The 27282-nt window shown below is 58.0% G+C and overlaps 1 protein-coding gene across 1 annotated transcript in view; it reads right to left on the reverse strand.

Moving 5' to 3' along the window:
* The window catches only part of ARID3C (AT-rich interaction domain 3C), a 141727-nt gene that overhangs the window by 18889 nt on the left and 95556 nt on the right, over window positions 1-27282 (reverse strand). The window contains exon 4 of the mRNA XM_048850238.2: window positions 924-1107. Within this exon, the coding sequence (XP_048706195.2) occupies window positions 924-1107 (184 nt within the window). The remainder of the gene's footprint in view (window positions 1-923; window positions 1108-27282) is intronic.

Genomic DNA, 27282 nt, shown 5'->3' on the forward strand with positions numbered 1-27282 from the left:
CTGACCAACTCCTCCCCCTCCCTCCCAGTGCCTCCCACCCAAACAGCTGTTTCGCGGCACATAGGAAGCTGTAGGAGGGAGGGGGAGGAGCGGGAACGGGGCATGCTCGGGGGAGGAGGCGGGTAAGAGGTGAGGCAGGGGTTTGGGGGAAGGGGTGGAGTGGGGGCGGGGCTCGGGGTGGAGCGGGGGTCGAGCACCCCCCCCGGCTAGAGGGGGAGTCGGCACCTATGGCAAGGCCTGTCTGGTGTTACCATTAATGATTGGGTTGCAGCGTTGCCTAGAATCATAGAATCATAGAATCTCAGGGTTGGAAGGGACCTCAGGATGTCATCTAGTCCAACCCCCTGCTCAAAAGCAGGACCCGTCCCCAATTAAATCATCCCAGCCAGGGCTGTGTCAGCCCATTCAGCATCGAGGCCCCACGGTGCTAGGCGCTGCACAAATGCAGGTGCAAACCCACAAGGGGCAGAGTTATGGTTCGGTCGTCAACCTTCACTCTGGCGTTTACTGACTTTTGAGCGAGTCTCTTGGCAGCCTTGACGTTCTCTGAGCCACCCCTGGACCTTTGGGGCGCAAACTGGCGGCCTCTACTACCTGAGCTAAGGGAGAGGCCCCGTGGTGGGCAGAGGAAAGGCCTTCAGCGTCCCTGTGGGACGGCCGCCAGAGGGCAAATGGCGCACACGCCGGCCATTATCCCTCACGACGACCACACCATCATCACTACTGGACCCGGCCAAACCCTGCGGGAAGCAGGAGCCACTGGGATGGCGCTGGAGTGGGGCTGACCCCCTCTGCAAAGCCTGGTCCTCCCAATCTGGTTCCCCCCTTCCCATAACTTCCCTTCCCCACCCTCCAGACCCTGCCCCCTTGGCACCCCCAGCCCAGCTCTCTCCCGCGCGCCCTGCAAGGCGGCAGCAGCTCACTGCGTGCGGAGAGTGAATGCCGCGCTGGTGATGGACGTGGGGAGGTTGAGGCCTTTGGTGATCTCCCGCCAGATCTTCTTGTTGATCACTTCGACCAGGCCGCCCTTCTCGGTCACCAGTCGGTACAGCGTGTACAGGTCCAGCACCTGCTTGGCCATGATGGGGATTCGGTTCACTGGAGTCCCTTAAAGAGACAGAGAGAGAGAGAGAGAGAGAGAGAAAGGGTGCGAGTGAAAGAGAGAACATGTGTGCACCAGAGAGCACGAGGGGGTGTGTGTGTGTTCACGCGCGTGCCAGGCAGAGAGAGGGAATGCAAAAGAGAGAGAGAGAAAGGGGGGCTGTTCGACATACACCGTCGTCGCCCTGCTTGGCTGCTTCCCGCGGGCACAGTCAATTTCACGCTGGTGGGAGGAGCTGGGCAGAACCAGGGGAAGCTTCCCCCCACCTGTCTCCCAGCACCCGGCAAGACCCTCTCTCAATCTCGGAGTCCCTGGCAGCTCTGCTGGAGAGAGGGCAGATTAGTGCTCACTGGGCCGGCTGGTCCTGTAACACGGATGCACGTGGAACAAGGAACGGGGCTCAGATCAGCTCATCGCACCCTGGCTGCTGCAGCAAGTGTCCCCTGCTCCCCGGGCTGGACTGGAATCAGCCCTCCAGAGGTGAAAAGCTTTAGAAGCGAAGTCCCCGTGGGTGCCCCCCATAAAGAGGCAGAAGGCGTTAGCTCATTCCCAACCCACTGGGCCATGCCACCTGCCCTGGGAGAGCAGCCTGTACGGCTAATTGCGCTGCTGCTGGGTCCGGCAGGGGGCCCAAGGGGACGAACCTGAAATGTCACCAAAGAATCAGGAGCGAAGTCAAGGGAGCAAACCCTAAAAAGGCCTGGATGAAAAAAGTTACTTTGCTTGGCTGCTGGAGCTTCCAGCAACCCACGTCCCAGCAACAGCCCCCAGCGCAGGACACGAGAACGGCACCAGGCCAAGGGTGGGAAACTTGGCAGGAGCCCGAGAGCCTCTTCCAGTTTGGCTGCTCTGGAGCAGATTGCAGCCGCCCCCCGGTTCAATGCTGCACCAGGCCTGCGGGCACACGCCTCATCCCACGGCGATGGCGCGCCCCTCCTCCTGCTCCAGTTCTCAGCCCTGTGCAGAGTCTATGAGACACAGTGCAGCGGTTCTGGCTCTGTCCTGGAGAGGGCAACGGTGCACATGCAAGGGGTGGAGAACTCCGAGGCATTAAGTCAGCTCAAGGTGTGGCATGGGACCTGTAGTCTTTAGGGATCACACAGTACACACAGCCAAGGGCTGCATTTGGGTCTCGGAGAGCTTCTTCCTGTGGCTCTTGGGCTTTGCATTAGCCACGACTCCAGTGCACATGGTAAATGGGGCAGCCTCAAAGCACACAGCTGTGGAGGCTGCAATTCCACCATGGGGGCTCCTGGGGACTCAGGTTTCACTCGCGGGGGGCAGGTGCTAGTGGGACCCCCTGGCTAGAAGACGAGCTGCATTATGTCCCATTGGGGGGTGTCCCTCCTTACCCAGAGCAGCTCCGGGGCTGAGCAGCAAGGCTTGGTTCTGGAACCAGATCTGCATCAGATCACTCTCCAGATCCGGACGGGTTTGAGCCAGGGCTTCTGCGCGGCCCAGACAGACCAAAGGCAAAGATGGGAGCTGGGCTGCCCTTTCCCCAGGACACTGGGGGGCTGTACTCGGGGCTCAGACCCTGCCACATGGCTAGTAAGAGATTCCTGGGTCTGACCCAGGAGCAGGACTCCACCAACTATTCATGTCAGGCTAGAAACTGCTGGAAAATCACTGCCACGCTGTCACGGAGACAGCCTCTCTGCCAAGCGCCCTCCAGGTCCCACACAGCCGGGCTCCTTTTATCTGCCTCGAGGACTGAGCCAAGAGCCATGGGAGGCTATGCGGGGAGGGACCAGGCCCTTGGAAAGCAACCGGCATTGTGGCTATGGGCAGCAGAGGCTTTGGGTGTCCCTAGGCACAACTGGGGCCATAGGCAGCCCTGGAATAAGCCAGCCCAGCTCCCCCTTGTCTCAGTGATGACACTCAGTAATAATGCCAGGGCTGGATACGACCAAGCAGCCGGCCACACAGGGATGGCAGGTCACAGTTGCAGAGCGTTGCGGGCGTGGGAGTAAACAAAGAGTTTGGGATCACGAGGGTGGGGTTCAAAACCTCGATCTCCTGCTGACACCGAGGGCGTCTACACAGCTCACCATGCCCAGGCTCTGACTTAGGGCTGAGCCCAAGCCCCCTTTCCGTCCACACTCAAATCAGTCTGACTCGGGTCAGTGCACAGCCAGGTCCTAGGGCCCTGCCAGGGGGAGGGTCAGAGCCTGAGTCCCGCTGGGACAGTCCAAGCCCTGTGTCATAGAGTGTGGGGGAGTCAGGGCCCTGCACCCCTCTTCCTGGGATTCACCGTGACTCAGCCAGCCAGTAAAACGGAAGGTTTATTGGACAATAGGAACCCAGTCTAAAACAGAGCTTGTGGGTACAACCAGGACCCCTCAGTCGAGTCCTTCTGGGGGGTAGGGAGCTTGGGGTGCCCTATGTTCCACCACCCAGCACAAAACTGAAACCAACCCCCGCCCCCCCAGCAGGCTCTCTCCTGCAGCCTTTGTCCAGTTTCCCGGGCAGAGGTGTTACCTCCCCCTCCCCATCCTGGCTCAGGTTACAGACTCTCAGGTCTCCCATCCCCATTGAAAGAAGAAAAGGAGTACTTGTGGCACCTTAGAGACTAACCAATTTATTTGAGCATAAGCTTTTGTGAGCTACAGCTCACTTCATCGGATATTTTCCACTGAAGGCATCCGATGAAGTGAGCTGTAGCTCACGAAAGCTCATGCTCAAATAAATTGGAAAGTCTCTAAGGTGCCACAAGTCCTCCTTTTCTTTTTGCGAATACAGACTAACACGGCTGTTACTCTGAAACCCATCCCCATTGAAACTCCCCTGCCACATTCCCAGGTCAACACTCCCCCCTCCCTGCTGCGTCACATCTCTCCCCCCTTCGAGACCGAACTGAGCGGGGTCACTGTGACCAGTGACCTGGGGAAGTTCGGGGCCCCCTCTCCGGGACAGCGCATCCGCTATCAGGTTGGCACTTCCCTTCACATGGACCACGTCCATGTCGTAATCCTGCAGGAGCAGGCTCCATCTCAGGAGTTTCGCGTTGGCTCCTTTCATCTGGTGCAGCCAGGTCAGGGGAGAGTGGTCGGTGTACACGGTGAAGTGTCGCCCGAAGAGATAGGGCTCTAGTTTCTTGAGGGCCCACACCATGGCCAGGCACTCCTTCTCGATGGCCGCATAGTGTTGCTCCCGGGGTAGCAACTTCTTGCTCAGGTACACGATGGGGTGTCTCTCCCCCTTTCCATCCTCCTGCATTAACACCGCCCCCAGTCCCGTGTCGGAGGCGTCGGTGAACACCACAAAGGGCTTGTCAAAGTCTGGGTTCGCCAGAACTGGGCCACTGACCAGAGCCTCCTTCAGCGCCCGGAAAGCCTCCTGGCACTGCTCGGTCCAGACCACCTTGTCTGGCTTCCCCTTCTTGCATAGCTCAGTGATGGGGGTGGCGATGGTGCTAAAGTGGGGCACAAATCTTCGATAGTACCCGGCCATCCCAATAAAGGCTTGGACCTGCTTTTTGGTGTGGGGAGTGGGCCAGTCTCTGATCACCTCCACCTTGGCTGGTTCCGGCTTTAGGCGGCCGCTCCCCACCCGATGGCCCAGGTAAGACACTTCCGCCATCCCCACCTTGCACTTCTCCGCTTTTACAGTCAGCCCAGCCCCCTGGAGTCGGTCCAGCACTTGTCTAACCTGGGACACGTGGTCCTCCCAGGTCTGGCTAAAGACACAGATGTCATCAATGTACACCACAACAAAACTCTCCATCTCCCTCAGTAGCTGATCCACCAGGCGCTGGAAGGTGGCCGGCGCTCCCTTGAGGCCGAAAGGCAGGGTCAGGAACTCATAGAGGCCCAGAGGGGTGATAAAGGCCGATTTCAGTCGGGCATCTGCATCCAGCGGCACTTGCCAGTAGCCCTTTGTAAGGTCCATGGTGGTAAGGTACCGAGCTCCTCCCAGCTTGTCTGGGAGCTCGTCCGGCCTGGGCATGGGGTAGGCATCCGATACTGTGATGGCATTGAGCTTCCGATAGTCCACACAGAACCGGACCGACCCGTCCTTTTTGGGGACCAGCACCACCGGCGAGGCCCAAGGGCTGGCAGATGGCTGGATCACCCCCAAAGCCAGCATGTCCCGGACCTCTCTTTCCAGGTCCTGAGCAGTTTTCCCTGTGACTCGGAAGGGGGAGCATCTTATCGGCGGGTGCGACCCTGTCTGCACCCGGTGGACAGTCAGATTAGTGCGTCCAGGCTGGTTGGAAAACAGCTGTCGGTACGGATGCAGCACCCCCCTGACCTCAGCTTGCTGGGCAGGGGTTAGCTGATCCGAGAGGGGAATTGTTTCCAGGGGGGAACCAGCTCTGGTCCCAGGGAATAGATCTACTAAAGGGTCATCTCCCTGCTCCTCCCAATGTCCACACACGGCCAACACCACCTTCCCCCTGGCATAATATGGCTTCATCATATTCACATGGTACACCCGGCGGTGGTGCGCCCGGTTCGACAGCTCCACCGCATAGTTTACCTCATTGAGCTGCTTGACAACCTTGAAAGGGCCCTCCCAGGCGGCCTGTAGTTTGTTCTTTCTCACAGGGATGAGAACCATCACCTGATCCCCGGTGGCGTAGGCACGGGCCCGCGCCGTGCAGTCATACCAGACCTTCTGCTTCCTCTGGGCTCTGGCCATATTCTCCTTGGCCAGGCCCGTGAGTTCAGCCAGTCTCTCTCGGAAGATCCGGACATACTCCACCACTGACTCTCCATCGGGAGTGGCCTTCCCCTCCCACTCGTCTCTCATCAGGTCCAGGGGGCCCCTCACCCTCCTTCCATATAACAGTTCGAAAGGCGAAAATCCGGTAGACTCTTGGGGCACCTCCCTGTACGCGAACAGCAGGTGAGGTAAGTACTTGTCCCAATCCTGCGGGTGCTGGTTCATAAAGGTTTTCAGCATCATCTTTAGCATCCCATTGAACCTCTCCACCAGCCCATTGGACTGGGGGTGATAAGCTGAGGCCCAGTCGTGCCGGACCCCACATTTCTCCCACAAGCACCGGAGCAGGGCCGACATGAAGTTGGAGCCTTGGTCTGTCAAGACTTCCTTGGGGAACCCCACTCGGCTGAAAATGGTCAGGAGCGCATCGGCCACGGTGTCTGCTTCAAAGGAAGCTAAGGGCACTGCCTCGGGGTAGCGGGTGGCAAAATCTACCACCACCAGAATGTATTTCTTCCCCGACCGGGTCGTCTTGCTGAGAGGCCCCACGATGTCCATGGCCACCTTCTGGAAAGGCTCCTCTATGATGGGCAAAGGTCTCAAAGCCGCTTTCCCCTTGTCCCGGGCCTTCCCCACCCTCTGACAGGGGTCACAGGATCGGCAATACTGCCGGACTGTGGTAAAGACCCCGGACCAGTAAAAGTTCTGTAGCAACCTCTGCCGGGTGCGCCGGATTCCCTGGTGCCCTGCGAGGGGGATGTCATGGGCCAGGTACAGTAGCTTGCGGCGATACTTCTGGGGGACCACCAGCTGCCTCCTGATCCCACAGGACTCTACTTCCCTTGTGGGAGCCCATTCTCGGTACAGGAACCCCTTCTCCCACAGGAACCTCTCCTGGCAGCCTCTCCTCATGGTCCGTCCCACACTGAGGTCGGCCAGGTCCCTGAGCTTCCGCAAGGAGGGATCTTTCCTCAACTCGGCCTGGAACTCAGCGGCTGGGGAAGGGATGGGGCCCGGTTCCCCCTCAGTGGCCAGGTCTGAGGCCTCCGCCTCTCTGAGCCGTGCCCCTCGGCGCTCCCTCCCCACCAGGGTAGGGTCCTGCGCCTCCGGTGTGGTACCCTCCCCGAGGTCAGGGTGCAGTGCCCCTCGCCGGCTCTGGCTACGCGTCACAACCAGGGCGGTCTGGGGCTTGCTTGGCCAGTCTTCTAGGTCCCCCCCATCAACACCTCAGTGGGTGTAACCCCACATCCTTGGGGCCCTCCTTGGACCCCCATTTCAGGTGTATCCTTGCCACGGGCACCTTGAATGGGATCCTGTCCACCCCCATCAGGGTCAGGTAGGTGTCGGGCACCACCCGATCTGGGTCCACCACCCCAGGCCGGGCCAGTGTCACCTCCGTGCCCATATCCCAGTATCCGTTGATCTTCCTCCCATCCACCTCCAGGGGAACAAGGTACTCTCTCCAGAGGGACAGCCCCGCGCCCACCCTGTAAACCGAGAACCTTGAGTCTGGAGCATCCAACCCTCCGGCGGAGCTGGCCTGGGGTACTCTTCCCTCCGGAGCAGGTGGTAAGCTGGCAGCCCCCCTTGTCTGGGTCGTCTGCCCCTCATCCGACTGGGTCCCTACCCAGTTAACCCTGGGTAGGTTGGGTCTGCTCAGTCTGTCCCTGAGCCTGGGGCACTGGGACCGTACATGGCCTCTCTGGCCACAGTGATAGCAGCTCATGTCCCGTTGGTCCCCTCGAGCAGGTCGAATGGTCCTGACGCCAGGTGTTCCCCTTTGGAGGGGGTTCTCTACATTTCCCCACTGTGAGGTCCCATGGTGACTCTCTCTCTGCATCGGGGGGGGGGCCTGTTCTTTTGGGACTCCTCCCGGCTACCCCCTGACCGACTGTTCACAAACTCATCGGCCAGCTGCCCTGCGTGCTGGGGGTTCTCGAGCTTTTTGTCCACCAGTCACAGCCTCAGGTCGGAAGGGCACCGTTCATACAGTTGCTCCAGTATGATTAGGTCAAGCAGGTCCTCTTTAGCTTGGGCCCCAGCTGTCCACTTGCGGGCATATCCCTGCATCCGGTTGACCAGTTGTAGGTTGGTGACCTCAGGCGTTTTACACTGACTCCGGAACCTTCTCCGGTACATCTTGGGAGTCAGCCCAAACTCGTGGAGCAGGGCCTTTTTGAACAGTTCGTAGTCCCCTGCCTCCGGCCCTTTCATTTTGCTGTACACCTCCACGGCTTTGGGGTCCAATAAGGGGGTGAGAAACTGGAGCCTGTCTGCAGGGTCAACCCTGCAGGCATTCTCAAAGGCCGTCAGGAAGCTATCTATGTCCTCCCCCTCCTTCCGCTGGGCCAGGAAGCACTTATCAAAGCTCCTTGCAGTCTTGGGTCCCCCCGCACTCACCGCAGCCGGGGCCCCACTGCTCCTCAGCCTGGCCAGCTCCAGTTCATGCTGATGCTGTTTCTCCTTCTCCCCCAGCTCAGTTTGCCGCTGCTTCTCCTCATGCTGCTGCTGCCTTTCACAATCCTCCAACTCCCTCATTTTCATCTCCCACTCCCATTCCAGCTGCCTCCGCTCCAGGGATGGGGAGCTCCACCGGGAGGATCCCCTGCTGGCTGCCGAGGTCAGGGTGCCCTTGGTATTCCCTGGGCTTCCCCCAACCCCTCCACTAGGCATAGGTAGGCAGGGTCTCGGGATGTCCTCAGCAGCAGTCTGACCCCTCCCAGGCAGGTCAGGCCCCAGGGCCCACGCTGCGTCCACCGGGCGCCTTCCCTCAGGGGCAGGGATCGGGTCATCCAAGCGATCCCTCTCCTCCAACTGGGCAATCAGCTGTTCCTTGGTGGACCTCCCAGTGCGCAGCCCCCTCTGCCTGCACAGCTCCACCAGGTCGCTCTTAAGGCATTTCGCATACATCTCCCTGCTGGCCACTTGCAGGCCCAGGCAGCTTTCCATGGTTTCCAGGGAGAACGCCTAGTGTGCCAGTCCTTCTTGAGGTCACCACCTCTTTGCCAGGGTGGAGCTGCAGACTCCTCCGCCCCTGGGACCGCTCGCTGCAATCCCCCGGGGGACCCTGTTGGTGCAAAAGTCCTTCTCTCTGGTCACACACTCCCAGGGGTTAACCGCCCCCTGAAACCATCTCTCTCTGACTCTTCAGCACGCCTGGTCCCCGTCAATCCCCCTTCGTTTTACTGTTCCCTAGTCACTTACTGCAGGAAGTGCCGTCCACGGGGTACAATAGATCCCATTGCTACCACCAGTTGTCACGGAGTGTGGGGGAATCAGGGCCCTGCACCCCTCTTCCTGGATTCACTGAGACTCTCAGCCAGCCAGTAAAACGGAAGGTTTATTGGACAACAGGAACACAGTCCAAAACAGAGCTTGTGGGTACAACCAGGACCCCTCAGTCAAGTCCTTCTGGGGGGCAGGTAGCTTAGACCCCAGCCCTGGGGTTCCCTGTGTTCCTCCACCCAGCACCAAACTGAAACCAACCCCCCTCCCACACACACACACACAACAGCAGGCTCTCTCCTGCAGCCTTTGTCCAGTTTCCCCAGGCAAAGGTGTCACCTGGCCCCAGCCCTCTCCTGGCTCAGGTTACAGGCTCATCCCCTCCTCTCCCATTCCCCATGCAGACATTCCCCGGTCAATCCGCCCCGTTCCTGCTGCGTCACACCCTGTCACTGTGCAGTGTGGACGGAGCTCAAGACGAGACCTGACTCGGATGGTCTATGCAGTGAGGTGCGGCCACGTCAGCACGGCCAGGAGACCCGGCAGTGGGGAGCCCAGGTTTACGCTGCAGTGCGGACGTACCGTTAGTGCCCCGCTCTAACCACTCAGCCACACGCCCTCCCCACGACAGGCCGAGAACCCAGGAGCCCCGAGCCCCAGTGCCCGGTTCTAGCCCCCCGGGAGGAGCCGCCGCTGGTGCTAACGTGGTGTGCGGCTGTGCTGCAGAGCGGTGGCTCCCTGCCAGGCCTCTCTCAGCTTCTAAATTGAAATCAATTCCAATAACCCTGCTGCATCGACAGCTCCTCCTGCAGATCCCAGGGCTAATTACTGTCCTCTGCGGCCCCACGGAGCCCCCTTCAGCCCCACACCAGCCCTGGGCCCTGGTGAGAGCCTAGCCCGACGGCAGGGCAGAGGTGGGATTTACCCTCACCGCTGCGGAGGGGCGACGCGTGGACGGGACTGTCTGCCGGCTCTCCACTCCCGCAGCAGGGAACACAGGACCCTCTGCTCCTCACTCCCCTCTGCCCCAAGGGGAAGCCCCAGGCTTTCAGAGCAGCTGCTCCCCCTTGCCCAGACCAGCTCCCGGCTGGAGGGCTCCTCGCTTCAGGGCCTCCTCCCTGGGCCAGGGGCTCTGGGGCCTCACCTGCCCTCGTTAACCTGGGCTTTGCCTTTCTAGCTTCATGGGGCTGCCTGGATTTATGGCCGGAGCCTTCAATAGGCAGCTAGAATTACAGGTGCTCTGATGCCATAACTCTCTGGGGAGGGCAGGGGGAGCTGCACCAGAGCCCCACACGCCCTGCCGTCACCTGGGCCTTTGCCCAGCCCCCCAGACCCCAGCAGGGCTGGGCAAGGGCTGGGGCTGGCTGGCACCATCTCCTGAAAATAATCCACCTGAGGGATGGGGGGAGCCCCTGGCTGGGGGAAGGGATTGACCGAAATCCCCACCCTCTAGGAGTCCCTGGGGTTCCCCTCTTTCTGGCCCCACAGAGGCCCCCCCAGCATGTTCTGGATTTCCCGCCGGGAGAACTGGGAGCTTCTCTCTCCCGCTGGCCTGCGGAGCGAGTGGTCAGCAGGTCACTGCAGAGGGAGATGAGAGCTCCCCGCTCCGGGGTGGAGCTCCTGGTCCCCGCTGCCCCTAACTCCTGATCCCCCTGGGATCAGCTGACGGGCTGGAGGGGCGGGGACGGGAGGCTCGGTTGGGCTCCCATGATCAGAAAGCTAACGAGGGCGCCCTGTCTGCATCCGTCTCCCGATTCCCACCTCTGGGCTGTGACACAAGCCCGGAGTCAGCTCCAAAGCTGGAGCAAGACCCAGGAATCCACTCCCTCGGGGGCTGGAAGGTGGCAAATATCACCTTGGTCATGCGTGCCCCCCTCCCCAGGATCACAGCCCTCCTGCCAGAGCACAAGCCTGGCCCGCCTGGACCGCAGCACGGGGAGAGAACAGCACCTGAGACGCAGGGGTCACCCAGCACAACGGGCTGGCAGCAGCCAGAACACCTGGGTTCTACCCCTGACTGCACCTGGAGGAGGCCTGTGTGTGTGAAGGTGAGAAGGGGACACACACCTCACGGATGCTGTGCCCTCGGAAAATGTTGAAGTGTCCTAGAGGGGTCCCTGGGTTTGACAGTCTGTCTCCGAGAGGGGTTAATGATACTGCCAAGAATGACCTTGAGCGGATCACTGCGGACTATGTGGCTCTAGGAAGAAGGATAAAGGAGTTGGAGGTGCAAGTGGTGTTCTCGTCCATCCTCCCCGTGGAAGGAAAAGGCCTAGGTAGGGAGCGTCGAATCGTGGAAGTCAACGAATGGCTACGCAGGTGGTGTCAGAGAGAAGGCTTTGGATTCTTCGACCATGGGATGGTGTTCCAAGAAGGAGTGCTAGGCAGAGACGGGCTCCACTTAACGAAGAGAGGGAAGAGCATCTTCGCGAGCAGGCTGGCTAACCTAGTGAGGAGGGCTTTAAACTAGGTTCACCGGGGGAAGGAGACCAAAGCCCTGAGGTAAGTGGGAAAGCGGGATACCGGGAGGAAGCACAGGCAGGAATGTCTGTGAGGGGAGGGCTCCTGCCTCATACTGGGAATGAGGGGCGATCAACAGGTTATCTCAAGTGCTTATATACAAATGCACAAAGCCTTGGAAACAAGCAGGGAGAACTGGAGGTCCTGGTGATGTCAAGGAACTATGACGTGATTGGAATAACAGAGACTTGGTGGGATAACTCACATGACTGGAGTACTGTCATGGATGGTTATAAACTGTTCAGGAAGGACAGGCAGGGCAGAAAAGGTGGGGGAGTAGCACTGTATGTAAGGGAGCAGTATGACTGCTCAGAGCTCCGGTACGAAACTGCAGAAAAACCTGAGTGTCTCTGGATTAAGTTTAGAAGTGTGTGCAACAAGAGTGATGTAGTGGTGGGAGTCTGCTATAGACCACCGGACCAGGGGGATGAGGTAGATGAGGCTTTCTTCCGGCAGCTCACGGAAGCTACTGGATCGCATGCCCTGATTCTCCTGGGTGACTTTAATTTTCCTGATATCTGCTGGGAGAGCAATACAGCGGTGCATAGACAATCCAGGAAGTTTTTGGAAAGCGTAGGGGACAATTTCCTGGCGCAAGTGCTCGAGGAGCCAACTAGGGGGGGCGCTTTTCTTGACCTGCTGCTCACAAACCGGGTAGAATTAGTGGGGGAAGCAAAAGTGGATGGGAATCTGGGGGGCAGTGACCATGAGTTGGTTGAGTTCAGGATCCTGACACAGGGAAGAAAGGTAAGCAGCACGATACGGACCCTGGACTTCAGGAAAGCAGACTTCGACTCCCTCAGGGAACGGATGGCCAGGATCCCCTGGGGGACTAACATGAAGGCGAAAGGAGTCCAGGAGAGCTGGCTGTATTTCAAGGAATCCCTGTTGAGGTTACAGGGACAAACCATCCCGATGAGTCGAAAGAATAGTAAATATGGCAGGCGACCAGCTTGGCTTAATGGTGAAATCTTAGCGGATCTTAAACATAAAAAAGAAGCTTACAAGAAGTGGAAGGTTGGACATATGACCAGGGAAGAGTATAAAAATATTGCTAGGGCATGTAGGAATGTTATCAGGAGGGCCAAATCGCACCTGGAGCTGCAGCTAGCCAGAGATGTCAAGAGTAACAAGAAGGGTTTCTTCAGGTATGTTGGCAACAAGAAGAAAGCCAAGGAATGTGTGGGCCCCTTACTGAATGATGAAACATCTGATGAAGTGAGCTGTGGCTCACGAAAGCTCATGCTCAAATAAATTGGTTAGTCTCTAAGGTGCCACAAGTACTCCTTTTCTTTTTGCGAATACAGACTAACACGGCTGTTCCTCTGATTACTGAATGAGGGAGGCAAACTAGTGACAGAGGATGTGGAAAAAGCTAATGTACTCAATGCTTTTTTTGCCTCTGTTTTCACTAACAAGGTCAGCTCCCAGACTGCTACGCTGGGCATCACAAAATGGGGAAGAGATGGCCAGCCCTCTGTGGAGATAGAGGTGGTTAGGGACTTTTTAGAAAAGCTGGACGTGCACAAGTCCATGGGGCCGGACGAGTTGCATCCGAGAGTGCTGAAGGAACTGGCGGCTGTGATTGCAGAGCCATTGGCCATTATCTTTGAAAACTCGTGGCGAACCGGGGAAGTCCCGGATGACTGGAAAAAGGCTAATGTAGTGCCAATCTTTAAAAAAGGGAAGAAGGAGGATCCTGGGAACTACAGGCCAGTCAGCCTCACTTCAGTCCCTGGAAAAATCATGGAGCAGGTCCTCAAAGAATCAATCCTGAAGCACTTGCATGAGAGGAAAGTGATCAGGAACAGCCAGCATGGATTCACCAAGGGAAGGTCATGCCTGACTAATCTAATTGCCTTCTATGATGAGATTACTGGTTCTGTGGATGAAGGGAAAGCAATGGATGTATTGTTTCTTGACTTTAGCAAAGCTTTTGACACGGTCTCCCACAGTATTCTTGTCAGCAAGTTAAGGAAGTATGGGCTGGATGAATGCACTACAAGGTGGGTAGAAAGCTGGCTAGATTGTCGGGCTCAACGGGTAGTGATCAATGGCTCCATGTCTAGTTGGCAGCCGGTATCAAGTGGAGTGCCCCAAGGGTCGGTCCTGGGGCCGGTTTTGTTCAATATCTTCATAAATGATCTGGAGGATGGTGTGGATTGCACTCTCAGCAAATTTGCGGATGATACTAAACTGGGAGGAGTGGTAGATACACTGGAGGGGAGGGATAGGATACAGAAGGACCTAGACAAATTGGAGGATTGGGCCAAAAGAAATCTGATGAGGTTCAATAAGGATAAGTGCAGGGTCCTGCACTTAGGACGGAAGAACCCAATGCACAGCTACAGACTAGGGACCGAATGGCTAGGCAGCAGTTCTGCGGAAAAGGACCTAGGGGTGACAGTGGACGAGAAGCTGGATATGAGTCAGCAGTGTGCCCTTGTTGCCAAGAAGGCCAATGGCATTTTGGGATGTATAAGTAGGGGCATAGCGAGCAGATCGAGGGACGTGATCGTTCCCCTCTATTCGACATTGGTGAGGCCTCATCTGGAGTACTGTGTCCAGTTTTGGGCCCCACACTTCAAGAAGGATGTGGATAAATTGGAGAGAGTCCAGCGAAGGGCAACAAAAATGATTAGGGGTCTGGAACATATGAGTTATGAGGAGAGGCTGAGGGAGCTGGGATTGTTTAGCCTGCAGAAGAGAAGAATGAGGGGGGATTTGATAGCTGCTTTCAACTACCTGAAAGGGGGTTCCAAAGAGGATGGCTCTAGACTGTTCTCAATGGTATCAGATGACAGAACGAGGAGTAATGGTCTCAAGTTACAGTGGGGGAGGTTTAGATTGGATATTAGGAAAAACTTTTTCACTATGAGGGTGGTGAAACACTGGAATGCGTTACCTAGGGAGGTGGTAGAATCTCCTTCCTTAGAAGTTTTTAAGGTCAGGCTTGACAAAGCCCTGGCTGGGATGATTTAACTGGGAATTGGTCCTGCTTCGAGCAGGGGGTTGGACTAGATGACCTTCTGGGGTCCCTTCCAACCCTTATATTCTATGATTCTATGATTCTATGATTCTAATGCCAGGTATTTTAGCAGAACATGGGAAATCCTTGTAAAATGCCTGATTTTCCCGTCTTGTAGCATCTGAGGAAATTCCTTCCTGACCTCAGTTACCGGGGTCTAGTTATGCCCTGGAACATGAGGGTTCCTGGCTCCTGTAGCCTTATTTACTCTATTCAGTATTTCCTTACTAATCTAACTGCAGAAGTGGTTCTTATTAAAGAGACGTCTAATCCTCTTATCGAATCTTACTGTTTGTCTCCATAATATCCTGAGGCAGTGAGTTCCACAGGCTGACTTGATGTTGTTTGTAAAAGTCCCTCTCTCCCCCATGCGAGTTCTTGCTGCTTTCCAGTAGATACCACCTCCAGATGGCACTGTTAGGAAAGAAATCCCGCTTCCCATGTTATCAGAGCCCCGAAAACACCCCTTTCCCCAGCCATTGTTCTCCCACCTGTTGAGGGCCAGCGGGACACTCTGCTAACGCTTTCCTACAGGTGGCCAGAGGGCTGCACCATGGAGCATAGGCTCAAGGGCAACAGCCCATGGACCAGCGGCTCCCACCTCTTTGACCTCTGGCAGATGGCATCTGACCCTGACACGTGCGCTCCTCCCCACGGCCCTTTCACAGGGGGAGCAGAGGGTAAGCCCTGCTCCGGGCCGGCGGCCCTGGAGAGCGGAGAGGGACCAATGAGAACAGCACAGCCAGGGAGGGCTGGGGAAGCAGAAGCCCCAGTTCAGCGCGAGCCGCGCCCCCCACCCCGCAGTGCAGGGCTCGGGCTGCCGACCAACGCGCCCGCCCCGGCTTCCGCCGACGTGACACTTGGCAAACTCCACACCGGCCACTCTGTTGCGGCACCATGGCCGGCGGGTTCCGGCACCGGCTGCCGCCTCGGGGAGAAGGGTCCCAAATTTATTCCCGTCCTTTCTTCGGGGCGGGCCGCGGCGCGGATCGAAGAGCCATCCATTCCGCTCACCAAGACTGTCACCGGCGCCCTCGCCACCTCAAACGAAACCGTCACTCAGGGCCGCTCTCCCGCGGCCCTAATTTATGGCCCCGATATTGGCTTGGCTTCTTCTCATAAGCCTGAGAAATGAGCTCCCTTTCTTCCTTTACTGTCTCCATTGAATTTCGGTGTCTGGCTTGGGTGGCAAGAGGCTTTTGTTCTTTCTCCCGGTCTCGCCCTGCAAATCAATTTTCTCAGTGCTGCAGCCGTGCTCCTCTGCTCCCTCCCGTCCATGGGGGCGTCAAGCCCCCTTCCTCGTGCTGCCCATGTTCTGGGCCAGCGCCGGGGCCTGCCCGGCCGTTAGCGTCCGGGATGGCAGGGCACAGCCGCAGTGCAGAGCGCCCCGGTCCCACCCCGATGTGCCCACGCAGCACGGGCTGGGAGCAGGGCCAGCGCAGAGCCCTTTGGCCCGTGCACCCCCGCTCAGGGGCCAGCTCTGCCTGCGTTGAGCCCCTTAGTGTGACAGAGAAGTGGGGTGTTTTACACTGGGCGTTTCTGCGGGACATGCTCGGGCTGAGCTTGGTTACCCATCAGTGTCCTGCATGAGTCCCCGGCAGGCTTAGACCCCTACCTGATCTCACACCCCGACCCCTTACCTGACAGCCTCTCCAGCCTCTTCCCCTCTACCCTGCCAGATACCACAGATCTTCCCCAGCTCCTCCCCCGTGCCCCACGGCACGGGATCACAGCTCCCCATCCCACGGCACGGGATCACAGCTCCCCATCCCACGGCACGGGATCACAGCTCTGCCCCATGGTACGGGATCACAGCTCCTCCCATTGACCCCATGTCTCTCCCCATGGCAGGCCAGGCTCCCTGCAGTCCTCTCTCCCTGAGGCCAAGCGCTCTCTTGGCCATTTCTGCCCCTTGCCTGTGGGAACGGCACCTGGGAAGTGGGCTTGGGGGTCTCGGTCCCAGTCCCCAGTGGGACAGGCCCCCTGCCGTCTCAGCAGGCCCCCACATCTGAGATCACCCCACACACACACACAAGGGCTTTTCAGCCAGCCCCCCCCACTCCCCAGCACTTTCGCCAGCCCCAGCCCCTCGCATCCTCAGATCCAGGGGGGGCTGATCCCTGGGGTCCTGCCTCAATAAGGGCTAAAGCAAACACAGCCTGTTTGCAACGATGGATGGTCCCTTTTTTCCCCCACCCCCACCCCCAGCTAATTAAAATGGCTTTTCATTAATCTCGGGGCCCTCCCGCTGAGGTGGCTGCTGCCCAGCTCCGGGACAAAGGCACCTGTCTCCGGCCCCCCCGAAGAGTAATGGCGCTGGGCTTATTTGCCGGAGATCTCCACAAAAGCCCATTCAGGAGGCATAGCCATTGTGGGGCTCCAATTAGCTGGGGATTGATTTATGGCGAAGCATTATCGGCAGGGTCCTGCGCGCGCCTCGGCCACGGCCTTGCGCCGTTCGCTCGGGGACCTGCCGCGGACAAGGGGGCAGCAGGAACAGGTGCCCGGGGGAAGGGGAGGGACGTTCCCTGCCCTGGGACATGGATGCCCCTTGCCAGGTGGGGCATTCATTGGCTGAGCCCCCCCCCCCAGCCCTGCTGGTGCCCAGGATGCTGTGCCCATGGGGGGCAAGGGCCTGGCTTGGGCTCACTTTCAGGCATCAGATGGCGAAGTGATACCCCTAAAGCCGAGAGGAGGTGCTCCCTGGGGAGATTCAGGCAGTCAGGCCCTTTCCGCTGAGCCGGTACCACACCTATGCCCAGCGTGGTGCATGGGGATGCCGCCCTGCCATGGCGGTTCATTACGGGATGCGCCACAGGCCTGAGCTCAGCAGTGCCCTTCCACGGCAGGTGGGGGGCACCCGTCCTTTAGATGGGATGTGAAGCCAGCCCCTGACCAGCTGTGCTCACTGACAGCCCTTTGATCTGGAGCCAAGCTGTTCTCCGTGGTGTCCTGGCCAGATCCGCAGCAGAGCGAGATCTCTCGCTAGCTCTTGCTGGCATGGCTTGTTCCTCTTCTCCTGGACGGGTGACCGTGGGCAGTGCTCCGCTCCAGAGGTGGCTGCATGGATCCAGGCCAGTTTGGGATTTCAGTCCCACCTGTGTAATTACCCTAGCACGGACGGAGTCACTGAACACCTCTGGTTAGCCACAGAGCAGGGCCAGCCTGGGGTCGTGGCAGGGCCAGCTGGCGGGCATCATGGCTTTCTAGAAACGGAGGGGGCAGGTTACAGATGAGTTTTGGGGGGGATCGTCGTGCAGGATGGGGGCGGCCTGGGCCGGGGGGATTGTCATGGGGGTGAGAAGGCCAGGCGGATGTGCGGGAGGGACAGTCGGGGTGGGTGGATTGTCCTGTGAGGAGGGCACAGTGCCAGGGCAGGGTGCACCTGTGGGCACCGGGCCCTCTGAGCTCCACGCGCCGGGTGCTGCAGTAACTCCGCTGTGACGCCCCGTTTTTCACGCCTGCTAATTTTGTACGTCCCACTGACAAATGAAAGGGGTTTAATTGCTTAGACAGGCAGCGAACAGAACAAACGTTCAATTTCATCAGGGCTGACGGCGGCCACATCAATCCGCCATGTCCCACCGGCGAGCCACACGGGGGAGGCCCCAGCGAGACAGGGGGCTTGGGCTGCCGCTGGCCTTTCCCCACCCTCATCTCACCCCAGCTCTTCCACGGGGGGTATGTGAGGGGATCAGCACCACGGTTGCCCCCAGGGTGACTGGGTCAGGGCAGGCAGTCACAGCCCCACTGACTCCCCTGGGATCAGCCGCCCGGCTTTGGTGGCTGGGAAGGAGCTGGCGTGTAAAACAGGGAAAGCACAGCTGATTGTGCAAACACTCCCCTCTACCAACCCTCGCCCCGCCCCGCCCCGCAGGCTGCAGGGGCCCCAGTGCCCAGGACTGCGGGGAGCACTGGAGAACGGCCTGGAGGGAAGGAGCAAGCCACATGTCCAGCAGCTGGGCTGGTGCAGGGCGATGGCCCTGGGGCCGACTGCAGGGCGTGGAAGGCACAGCCTGACCGACTGGCAAGGTCTGGCCCCCCAGGGCTCCGGGGACAAGACCTGGCTCCTGGACAGCCCTGAGCTGGCCAGGGCCAGAGCTGCCAGCGGCCGGATCTCCACCACACTGCGCCATAGCAGCTGAGAGCCATGGGGCATCCATGGTGGCTGTGTAGGGTTGCCAGGAGTCTCGTTTTCGACCAGAACACCCAGTCGAAAAGGGACCCTGGCGGCTCATTAAAAGTCGAGTTGATGGTGCAGGCAGGCTCCCTACCCAACTCCGGGCAGCTCCTGGGAAGGGGTGACATGTTCCTCCGGCTCCTAGGTGCAGGGGCGGCCATGGGGAGCTGCGGGGCAGTGTGCAGAGTCACCTGGCCATGCCTCCGCCTAGGAGCCAGAGAGACATGTTGCTGCTTCTGGGAGCAACCTGAGGTCAGTGCATCCCAGAGCCCACACCCTGAACCTACTCCTGCACCCCAATCCCCTGCCCCAGCCCTGAGCTCCCTCCCACACCCAAATCCCTCATCTCCAGCCCCACCCCAGAGCCCACACCCCCAGCCAGAGCCCGAACCCCCTCCAGCCCCACAAGCTCCTGCCTCACCCTGGAGCCCCCTCCTGCCCTCCGAATCCCTCGGCCCCAGCCTGGAGCCTGCACTCCCAGCCAGAGCCCTCACCCACTCCTGCACCCCAACCCCCTGCCCCAGCCTGGTGAAAATGAGCCAGTGAGTGAGGGTGGGGGAGAGCGAGCGATGGGGGGGGGCACTGGAGTGAACAGGGGCGGAGCCTTGAAGAAGGGGTGGGGCAGGAGTGGAGCCTCAGGTAAGGGGCGGGGCAAAGGTATTCGGTTTTCTGTGATTAGAAAGTGGCAACCCTGTCTCAGTGGGAGATGTTTCCGGTGGGGGGCCGCAGGCACGGAGTTAGCTGCTGCTGGAGAGCAGGCGGGGCTGGAGACTTGTCTCTTCCCAGGCCCCACACCAGCCTGGGGCCGTCCACAGCAATGGGGCACCATTCCCCCTGGGAAAACCACGCCAAGACTGATCCCACTGCCAAGGCAGCCCCAGAGGGGCGGGAGGGTTTGGGGCATTTCCACAGGACATGAGTCTCTGGTTTGCAGTGGTGGCAAAATGTCGGGGTGACGGATGCGGAATAGAGACGGGGAGGGGAACACTCTTGGCCGCACCTGGTGACCAAACAGGCCCTCCCTGGCTAAGCCGTCATCTCGTGCCTCCATCCATCCCCACACACGTCCCCGCCACCCACCAGTGTCTCCCCAGGCTGGCGGGGCCATGCTGGGAGCAGCCCAAGCCCCATGGCAGTGTCTCCTGGCTCCCTCAACTCTATGACAGGCCTCGATTGGGGGGCACGGGGCTGTCACTGACACACGAGGTCTCCCCCCGGGGCAAGGAGGGAAGGGGGAGGGAAAGAGACAGTTCCCCACAGCTCACATCCCTGCTGGGTAGCTGGGAGCACGTCTGGGTGCTACAGAGCCGTGTTCAGAACCAATAACCACCCACCTGTCCGTCCCCACACACGCCCCCCCTACCCATCTGTCCCCACACACGCCCCTTCCACCCATCCATTCCCACACATGCCCCCTCCACCCATCCATCCCTACACTTGCCCCCTCCACCCATCCCCATGCACGCCCCCTTTGCCCGTCCATCCCCACACACGCCCCCTCCGCCCATCCATTCCCACACACGCCCCCTCCGTCCATCCATTCCCACACATGCCCCCTCCACCCGTCCATCCCCACACTTGCCCCCTCCACCCATCCCCACGCATGCCCCCTTTGCCCGTCCATCCCCACACATGCCCCCTCTACCCATCTGTCCCCACACACTCCCCCTCCGCCCATCCATTCCCAAGCACGGCCCCTCTGCCCAACCGTTCCCACACACGCCCCCTCTGCCTGTCCATTCTCACACACACCCCCTCCGCCCATCCATTCCCACAACCCCCCACTCCACCGGTCCACTCCCACACCCCCTCCGCCTGTCCATCCCCACACATGCCCCCTCTACCCAGCCGTCCCCACACATGCCCCCTCCCACGTCCGTCCTCACACATGCCCCCTCCGCCTGTCCATTCCCACACACGCCCCCTCTACCCATCCGTCCCCACACATGCCCCCTCTTCACCTGTGCATCCCCACGCAGGCCCTTCTCCACCAATCTGTCCCCACCTGCACGTCCCCATGCACATCCCATGCACCCGTCTGTCCCCCCTACACCCCGTCCAGTCTCCACCTGTCCCATCCACCTGTCTGTACCCCACGCGTGCCCCGCCCTTCACAAGGGTGGGTGGGAAGGTGACTTTAGGCACTGGTCTCTTTCCCGACTGCAAACACCTTTCAAAATCTGGTCTGGCTTTAACACAAGATCCCACCTGGGCGCAAAGGGCAGGTCTACGCAATCACATCCCCTCGTCACGGGGCAGAGAGTGGGTCTTTATTGGGATGCTGCGCCAGGCACACCCGCGGGGAGCGCTAATGGGGACATGAAATGCCCCGCAGCGCCTGAGGTGGCTGGGTGTGAATGCGTGAGTGTGCATCCATGCACACCAAAGTGCAAGGGTAAGTGTGCGATGGGGGAAGCATGTGTGCCCACGTGTGCCTGCCGGTGCAGCCCGTGTGCTAACTGTGGCCACTTGTGCTATGTGTGAGTGCGGTGGCAGAAAGCCTGGGGATGTGTGTACACAGCGCGTGTGCGTGTGAGCATGGCACAGAAGTGCACACGCGTGTGCCTGCCGGTGTGCGTGTGGGTGGGTCACAGGTATGTCCCTTCCTATGGGGGTGAAATACGCTCCGCTCAGGGGTGCTCCTCCCGCCTGGTGAAGCCCCCCCGCAAGCCCTGCCCGCCCCACAGACGTTGCCAGGGAAGACTGGCGTGAACCTCCCGGCCGCCCTCTGTGTCCAGCGTGTGGCGCTTGGCAGCGGCTGATTAATGACGCTCGGGGTCAGAGCGCACCTCCGGGGTCCCTGACCTCCCCGTGGCTAATGAGGTGCAGAGCTCTGTGGCCCAGATTGCCTCTGCAGCAAGCCGGGCGGGAGAGCTCGCTGGAGGGGAGAGCGCCTGGGATGCAGAGCGACGTGAGGGGTGTGCGTGTGTGTGTGTGTCTCTGGGGAATCAGATGCACGTGGGTGGCAGGGGTTGGGAGGGACCCAGAATGGATCAAGGCACAGAAGGAAGCCCCATGAAGTCGGGGAGCTGTCAGGCAAGGGGGTGAAGCCATTTCTTGCAAACAGTGGCCCCCTGCAGCGTGGATCCCAGCGGGCCACGCCCAGGAGTCGATGCAGAGGGCAAAACCAGCCTCCAGCCCCAACCCCGAGAGCACTGAGCTGGTCCCCAGCAGGATCGGCTGGATGGGAGCTGAGATGGCTGGTCTGACATCTCTGGTCTTCATTTCACCCTTTCTGGAGTGGATTCCATTATAATCTTCAAACTGCACCCCTCCATGCCCCCTGCATGCTTATGGGTGTTCGTGCTCGGCTGGGGAAGCCCCCCCATGCTGTTTCCACTGCTTTAACAGCCATCTCTGCCAACCTCACGCCCCGAAGCCCATCACAAACGTAGACGTGGGATGCAGTCCCCTCTGGGGTGGAGCACAGCAGCTCTGACAGCACACAGCAACACGACACACATGCTCAGCCACTGTCTCAATAACGGCAGCAGTTTCTGGGGGACAGTGAAGAACTGAAGCAAATTAGGGCGGCACAAACTGGCAACCTCCGGAGTTAGAACTGGGATTAGACGCTGAGGTTAACTCCTGGGAAAAGTACCCGGATCTTTAAATAAGGCAAATAGTGGTGTTCCCCAAGGGTCTGTACTCGGCCCAGTCCTATTCAACATATTCATACACGATCCAGAAAAAGGGTAAAAAGTGAGGTGCCAAAATTTGCAGCTGATACAAAACTACTCAAGATAGTTAAGTCCCAGGCAGACTGCGAAGAGCAACAAAAGGATCTCTCAAAACTGGGTGACTGGGCAACAAAATGGCCGATGAAATTCAATGCTGATAAATGCAAAGTAATGCACATTGGAAACCATAATCCCAACTCTTCATATACAATGATGGGGTCTAAATTAGCTGTTACCACTCAAGAAAGATCTTGAAGTCATTGCGGAGAGTTCTCTGAATACATCCACTCAATGGATGTGGGGAGTCAAAAAAGGGAACAGAATGTTGAAATCGTTAAGAAAGGGAGAGAGAATGAGACAGAAAGTCTCATATTGCCTCTGTATAAATCCATGGCATGCCCGCACCTTGAATACAGTGTGCAGATGTGGTGCTTGATGCACATACAGGAGACATGTCACCTGCGTTCACGCTGCGTTATCAGGGGAGATTTCAACCCGAGTTTAACGTATGCTGGAGGTCTTGGGCTGCCAGTACTAATGTGTTCTTGGAACTCTAAAATTATAGATGACAATTCCCTGATTCCCAAAGTGCCGCATCCAACAGGGGGAATTCTGTAGTAGATCTCGTCTAGACAGATAAAGAGGAAGTGATCACAGAACTAAAAATTACTGGTCGCTTAGATGCAGATGATCATGACTTGATTGCATTTGTTATGTGTAAATAGAACAAAGTCCAGACCAGTGATATATGTATATATATAATATATATATATACTTGGTGTCTTGAAAGGGCCAATTTCACAACGCTGAAAACAATTATGAGCCAGATCAGCAGGGAGAAGGAATTTAAACGGAAACATGTGAATGATAATTGGAGGTTGTTTAAGAACATTTCACAGGATGCCCAAAAACCACAATCAAGAAAGATGGCTGCATTGGTTAAAAACAAAAACAAAACTCCAACTTAAAGCTGAAATGAAAGCAGCTGTACATATAAGATAAATAGAAAAAAGGGGAAGTTAAAAGCAATGAATATAAATTAGAAGCTAGGAACTGTAGAAAATTGATAAGGGAAGCAAAAGAACACAAAGCAAATGCTGTGGCCACCAGAGTTAAGGACAATTAGAAGGTGTTTTTTAAGTGTAGTAGGAACAAAAGCAATCCTAGTAATGGTATTGATCCATTATTAGCTGGAAATGGTAGACTGCTCAATAATAATGCAGAAAAGGCAGAAGTGTCCAATAAGTAGTTCTGTTCTCTATTTGGGGAAAAGCCCGATGATATATTCATATGATGAAGGTGAAGATGATGAAATACTTTTCATCCCAACAGTGTCTCAGGAGGATGTTAAATAGCAACTAATAAAGTTAGACATTTTTAAATCAGCAGATCTGGATAACTTGCATCTACAGGTTTTAAAAGAAATGACTCAATTAATGAAGAATTATAGGCGAGTATTATAACTAATACCAATCAACATAGGTTTATAGATATAGATCGTGTCAAACTAACGACATAATTTTTTGGATGAGATTACAAGTTTGGTTGATAGAGGTAATAGTGTTAATTAATATTCTTTGTTTCCTGTAAAGTGCTTGACTTGGTACCATATGACATTTTGATTAAAAAACAAGAACAATACAAAACTAAAATGGCACACACTAAATGGATTAAAAACTGGCTAACTGATAGGTCTCAAAATGTAATTGTAAATGGCGAAGCCTCATTGAGCGGGGCTGATTCCGCTGGGATCGGGTCTTGGCCCTTCGCTAGTTAACATTTTTATCAGTGACCTGGAAGAAAACATAAAATCATCACTGATAAAATATGCAGATGACACAAAGTTTGGGGGAGTGGTCAGTAATGAAGAGGGTAAGTCACTGATACAGAGCCGTCTGGCTGGCTTGGTAAGATGGGTGCAAGCAACCAGTATGCATTTTAATACAGCCAAAGGTAAGTTTTTACATCTAGGAACAGAGGATTGGCCATAGTCACAGGAATGGGGACTCTCTCCTGGGAAGCAGGGACTCTGAAGAAGACTTGGGGGTCATGGTGGACAATCAGCTGAACATGAGCTCCCAGGGCAACACTGTGATCAAAAGGGTTAATACAACCCTGGGAGGCATCACCAGGGGATCTCCAGTGGGAGCAGGGAGGTGATTTTCCCTCTGTACCTGGCACTGGTGCGGCCGTTGCTGGGATCCTGGGTCCAAGTCTGGGGCCCACAGTTCCAGAAGGATGTTGGTAAATTGGAGGGGGGGTCAGGGAAGAGCCATGAGAACAATTAAAGGGTTAGAAGACCTGCCTTACAGTGATAATCTCAAGGGGTTCAATTTATTTAGCTTAATAAAGGGAAGGTTACGGGGTGACCCGATCACAGTCTTTATGTACCTACATGGGGAACAGAAGTTTGATAATTGGCTCTTCAATCTAGCAGGGAAACATATTAATAACATGCTCCAGTGGCTGGAAGTTGAAGCTAGACAAATTCAGACTGGACTGCTAGAGCCATGAGATTGACAAGGAAGCCGGCTCCTGGCTCCCCAGCTGGGTTGCTGCCAGGTCTCCACTCCAAGCTGGGCTGCCGTTCAGGCTCCTGGCTTGGGGTGCTGTCCAGGCTCCCCGCTGGGAGCCCTGCTGCCCCGCAGGGTCCCGGTTCCCTGCTCCCCGCCAGGAGCACAGCAGCTGACTGGACTCCGGGTGCAGATCTACCCGCTGGAGGTGAGAAGCTCCAGGTGGCTTCCCCTCTGCTACCGGGAGGCAAGAAGCCAGGGGGCAGCTGGGCTACTGGTGGGGAGGGGCATGAGAGGCCTGGCTCCTAGCCCCCCACACTGCCCCTCATCAGTGTGCGAAAGTGCTCCGGGGGAGGACGCGCACCAAGGAGGGGAGTGTGGACGTGAACCACCGCAGTAATTACTGCAGTGGCTGCAAGTCGACCGAACATAGAGAGACCTGCCTAAGGGGGTGACCCCGCAGGAGCTTCATTCCTGGCTAAAGCAGACTCCTGGAATGGGGAGGGTCGCTGAGAAAACACCCCGAGGGCAGGGTTTGGGGTGGGAAACTGAGGCAGCAGCGGCATGGGAAGGCCGACTGAGCAAGCCGGGCTGTAGGCAGGAAGGGGAGGAGAATCCGGGGAAGAATGCCACTACTGGGCAGGAACGGGCGCAGGAGGCCAGGGCAAGCTGGGAAGGTGCTGCCCTCCGTCAGACTGTGCAGAGGGCTGGGGGGAGGGGAGGTGCCCATGGGGGGGTTGATGTTTCCCTACTTGGTCACTTACACCGGTGCAAAGTGGGGGTCACCGCGCATGCCTGCAAAAGCCTCCCTAGTTTCGGGGGCCTCCGTCGGGGAGCCCAAGCGGAGACCCCTGGAGCTGCTGAGTCAGGCACCCAAAGGTAGGGGCCCCGTTTTCCCCGAGCCTCGACGTGGCCCACTGGGAGGGTGACGTCAGGCAGCGACAGGGGGGATCCGAGCCAGCAGGGACCCCCAGCAGCTAGCCTGAGCCGCACTGCGCCGGCCAGAGACCCGACCCCGTCACGCACCCCACTGGGCCAACAGCTTCTGGTCCCGCTACAGCCGATGTTTTCGAGAGTCACGACCAGTCGTGGTTTAAAGAGGCCCAGGGTACGTCCACGCTGCACTGAGACGGGGGCAGGGTGCCCCGGCTTGTGGGGCTCTAACATTGCCGTGTAGACGTGCGGGCTCAGACCGAAGTGGCTCCAGTCCGAGCCCGGGCGTCTCCCCGGCAGCATTAGAGTCCCGCGGCCTGAGCTGAGCCGGGCTCTGAGACTCGGTGCCGCGGGGGGTTTATCACACTGTGGCCATTCCCCAAGGGATGGAGATCCTGCTGGGCCCCGGGCGAGTTGGTCCAATGGCTGATTCCCTTCCTTGTTACTCATGTGCACCTTATTTCCAATGGGAACATTTCTAGAGCCGGTTTCCAGCCAGACACTGGTTCTCGTTCAGCCTCCGCCTGCTAGCGCACTGGTTCTCCACCTGGCTGGGCTCAGGGCCCATTTGTACGTCTTGCTGGCCTGACGTGAGCCAGAGCCCACATCCCCAGGCCCAGTGCCCCCACCACAAGGGGCCGATCGGTGTGGGGGCTCAGAGCTGAGTCCAGTGCTCCGTCCAGATACGAACAGCTGGGGAGCCCCCCTACCGGCAACTGGAGAGGGGAGCAGCAAGCTGAGATGCCCCCCAAAACTCATAAAACCTCCCCCGGGGGGGGCAGAGGGTAAGGGGTGGGGATTGGCTTGGGGAGATTGGGGGGCCTGGGTGAGTTGGTGAAGAAGGAATTGGAGGTTCAGAGCGGCTGGGGAAGGAATTGGGGGGGCAGAGAGGTGTGGGGGTGCAGTGAGGCCTGGGGGGAATGATATGGGGCAGAGGGATCTGGGGAAGGGACAGTACATCACCAGCTGTCCAGAATTCACCCAGTCCCCACACATGGCCCCAGAGAGGACTGATGGTAAAGGGGTGGGGGATTTGGGGTGCTGGGAGACAGTAGGGGGCTGGGGAGTGAAGTGCGGGAAGATCTGGAGCACTGGGGGTTAGGAGGGATGGAATGACAGAGGGGAAGTCGCCTGGCTGTGGGGGAACAGTACATTGGGGGGCCTCTCCTGCAGGGGTTGGGGAGAGGACAAGGTGGCTGGAAGATGGGGCCAGCATGAACCTGCAGAGCCCCTCACTCCGATTCGGCCCGTCGTCACACGGGAAGGGCAGCTAGGCCAAATCCGAGCGGCACCGCGACCCCACGCAGCAGGGATGTCGAGTCCAGCCAGCCCCTGCCCTTGGACGCATCTGGAGCCTTAAGAGTGCGTCGCGCCCCACGGGCTGAGACCCCCAGCACGAGAGGGAAGAGCCCCCTCGGATCAGGCTCTTCTCC

This window comes from Caretta caretta, chromosome 5, assembly GCF_965140235.1.
Source record: "Caretta caretta isolate rCarCar2 chromosome 5, rCarCar1.hap1, whole genome shotgun sequence".
Taxonomy (NCBI): domain Eukaryota; kingdom Metazoa; phylum Chordata; order Testudines; family Cheloniidae; genus Caretta; species Caretta caretta.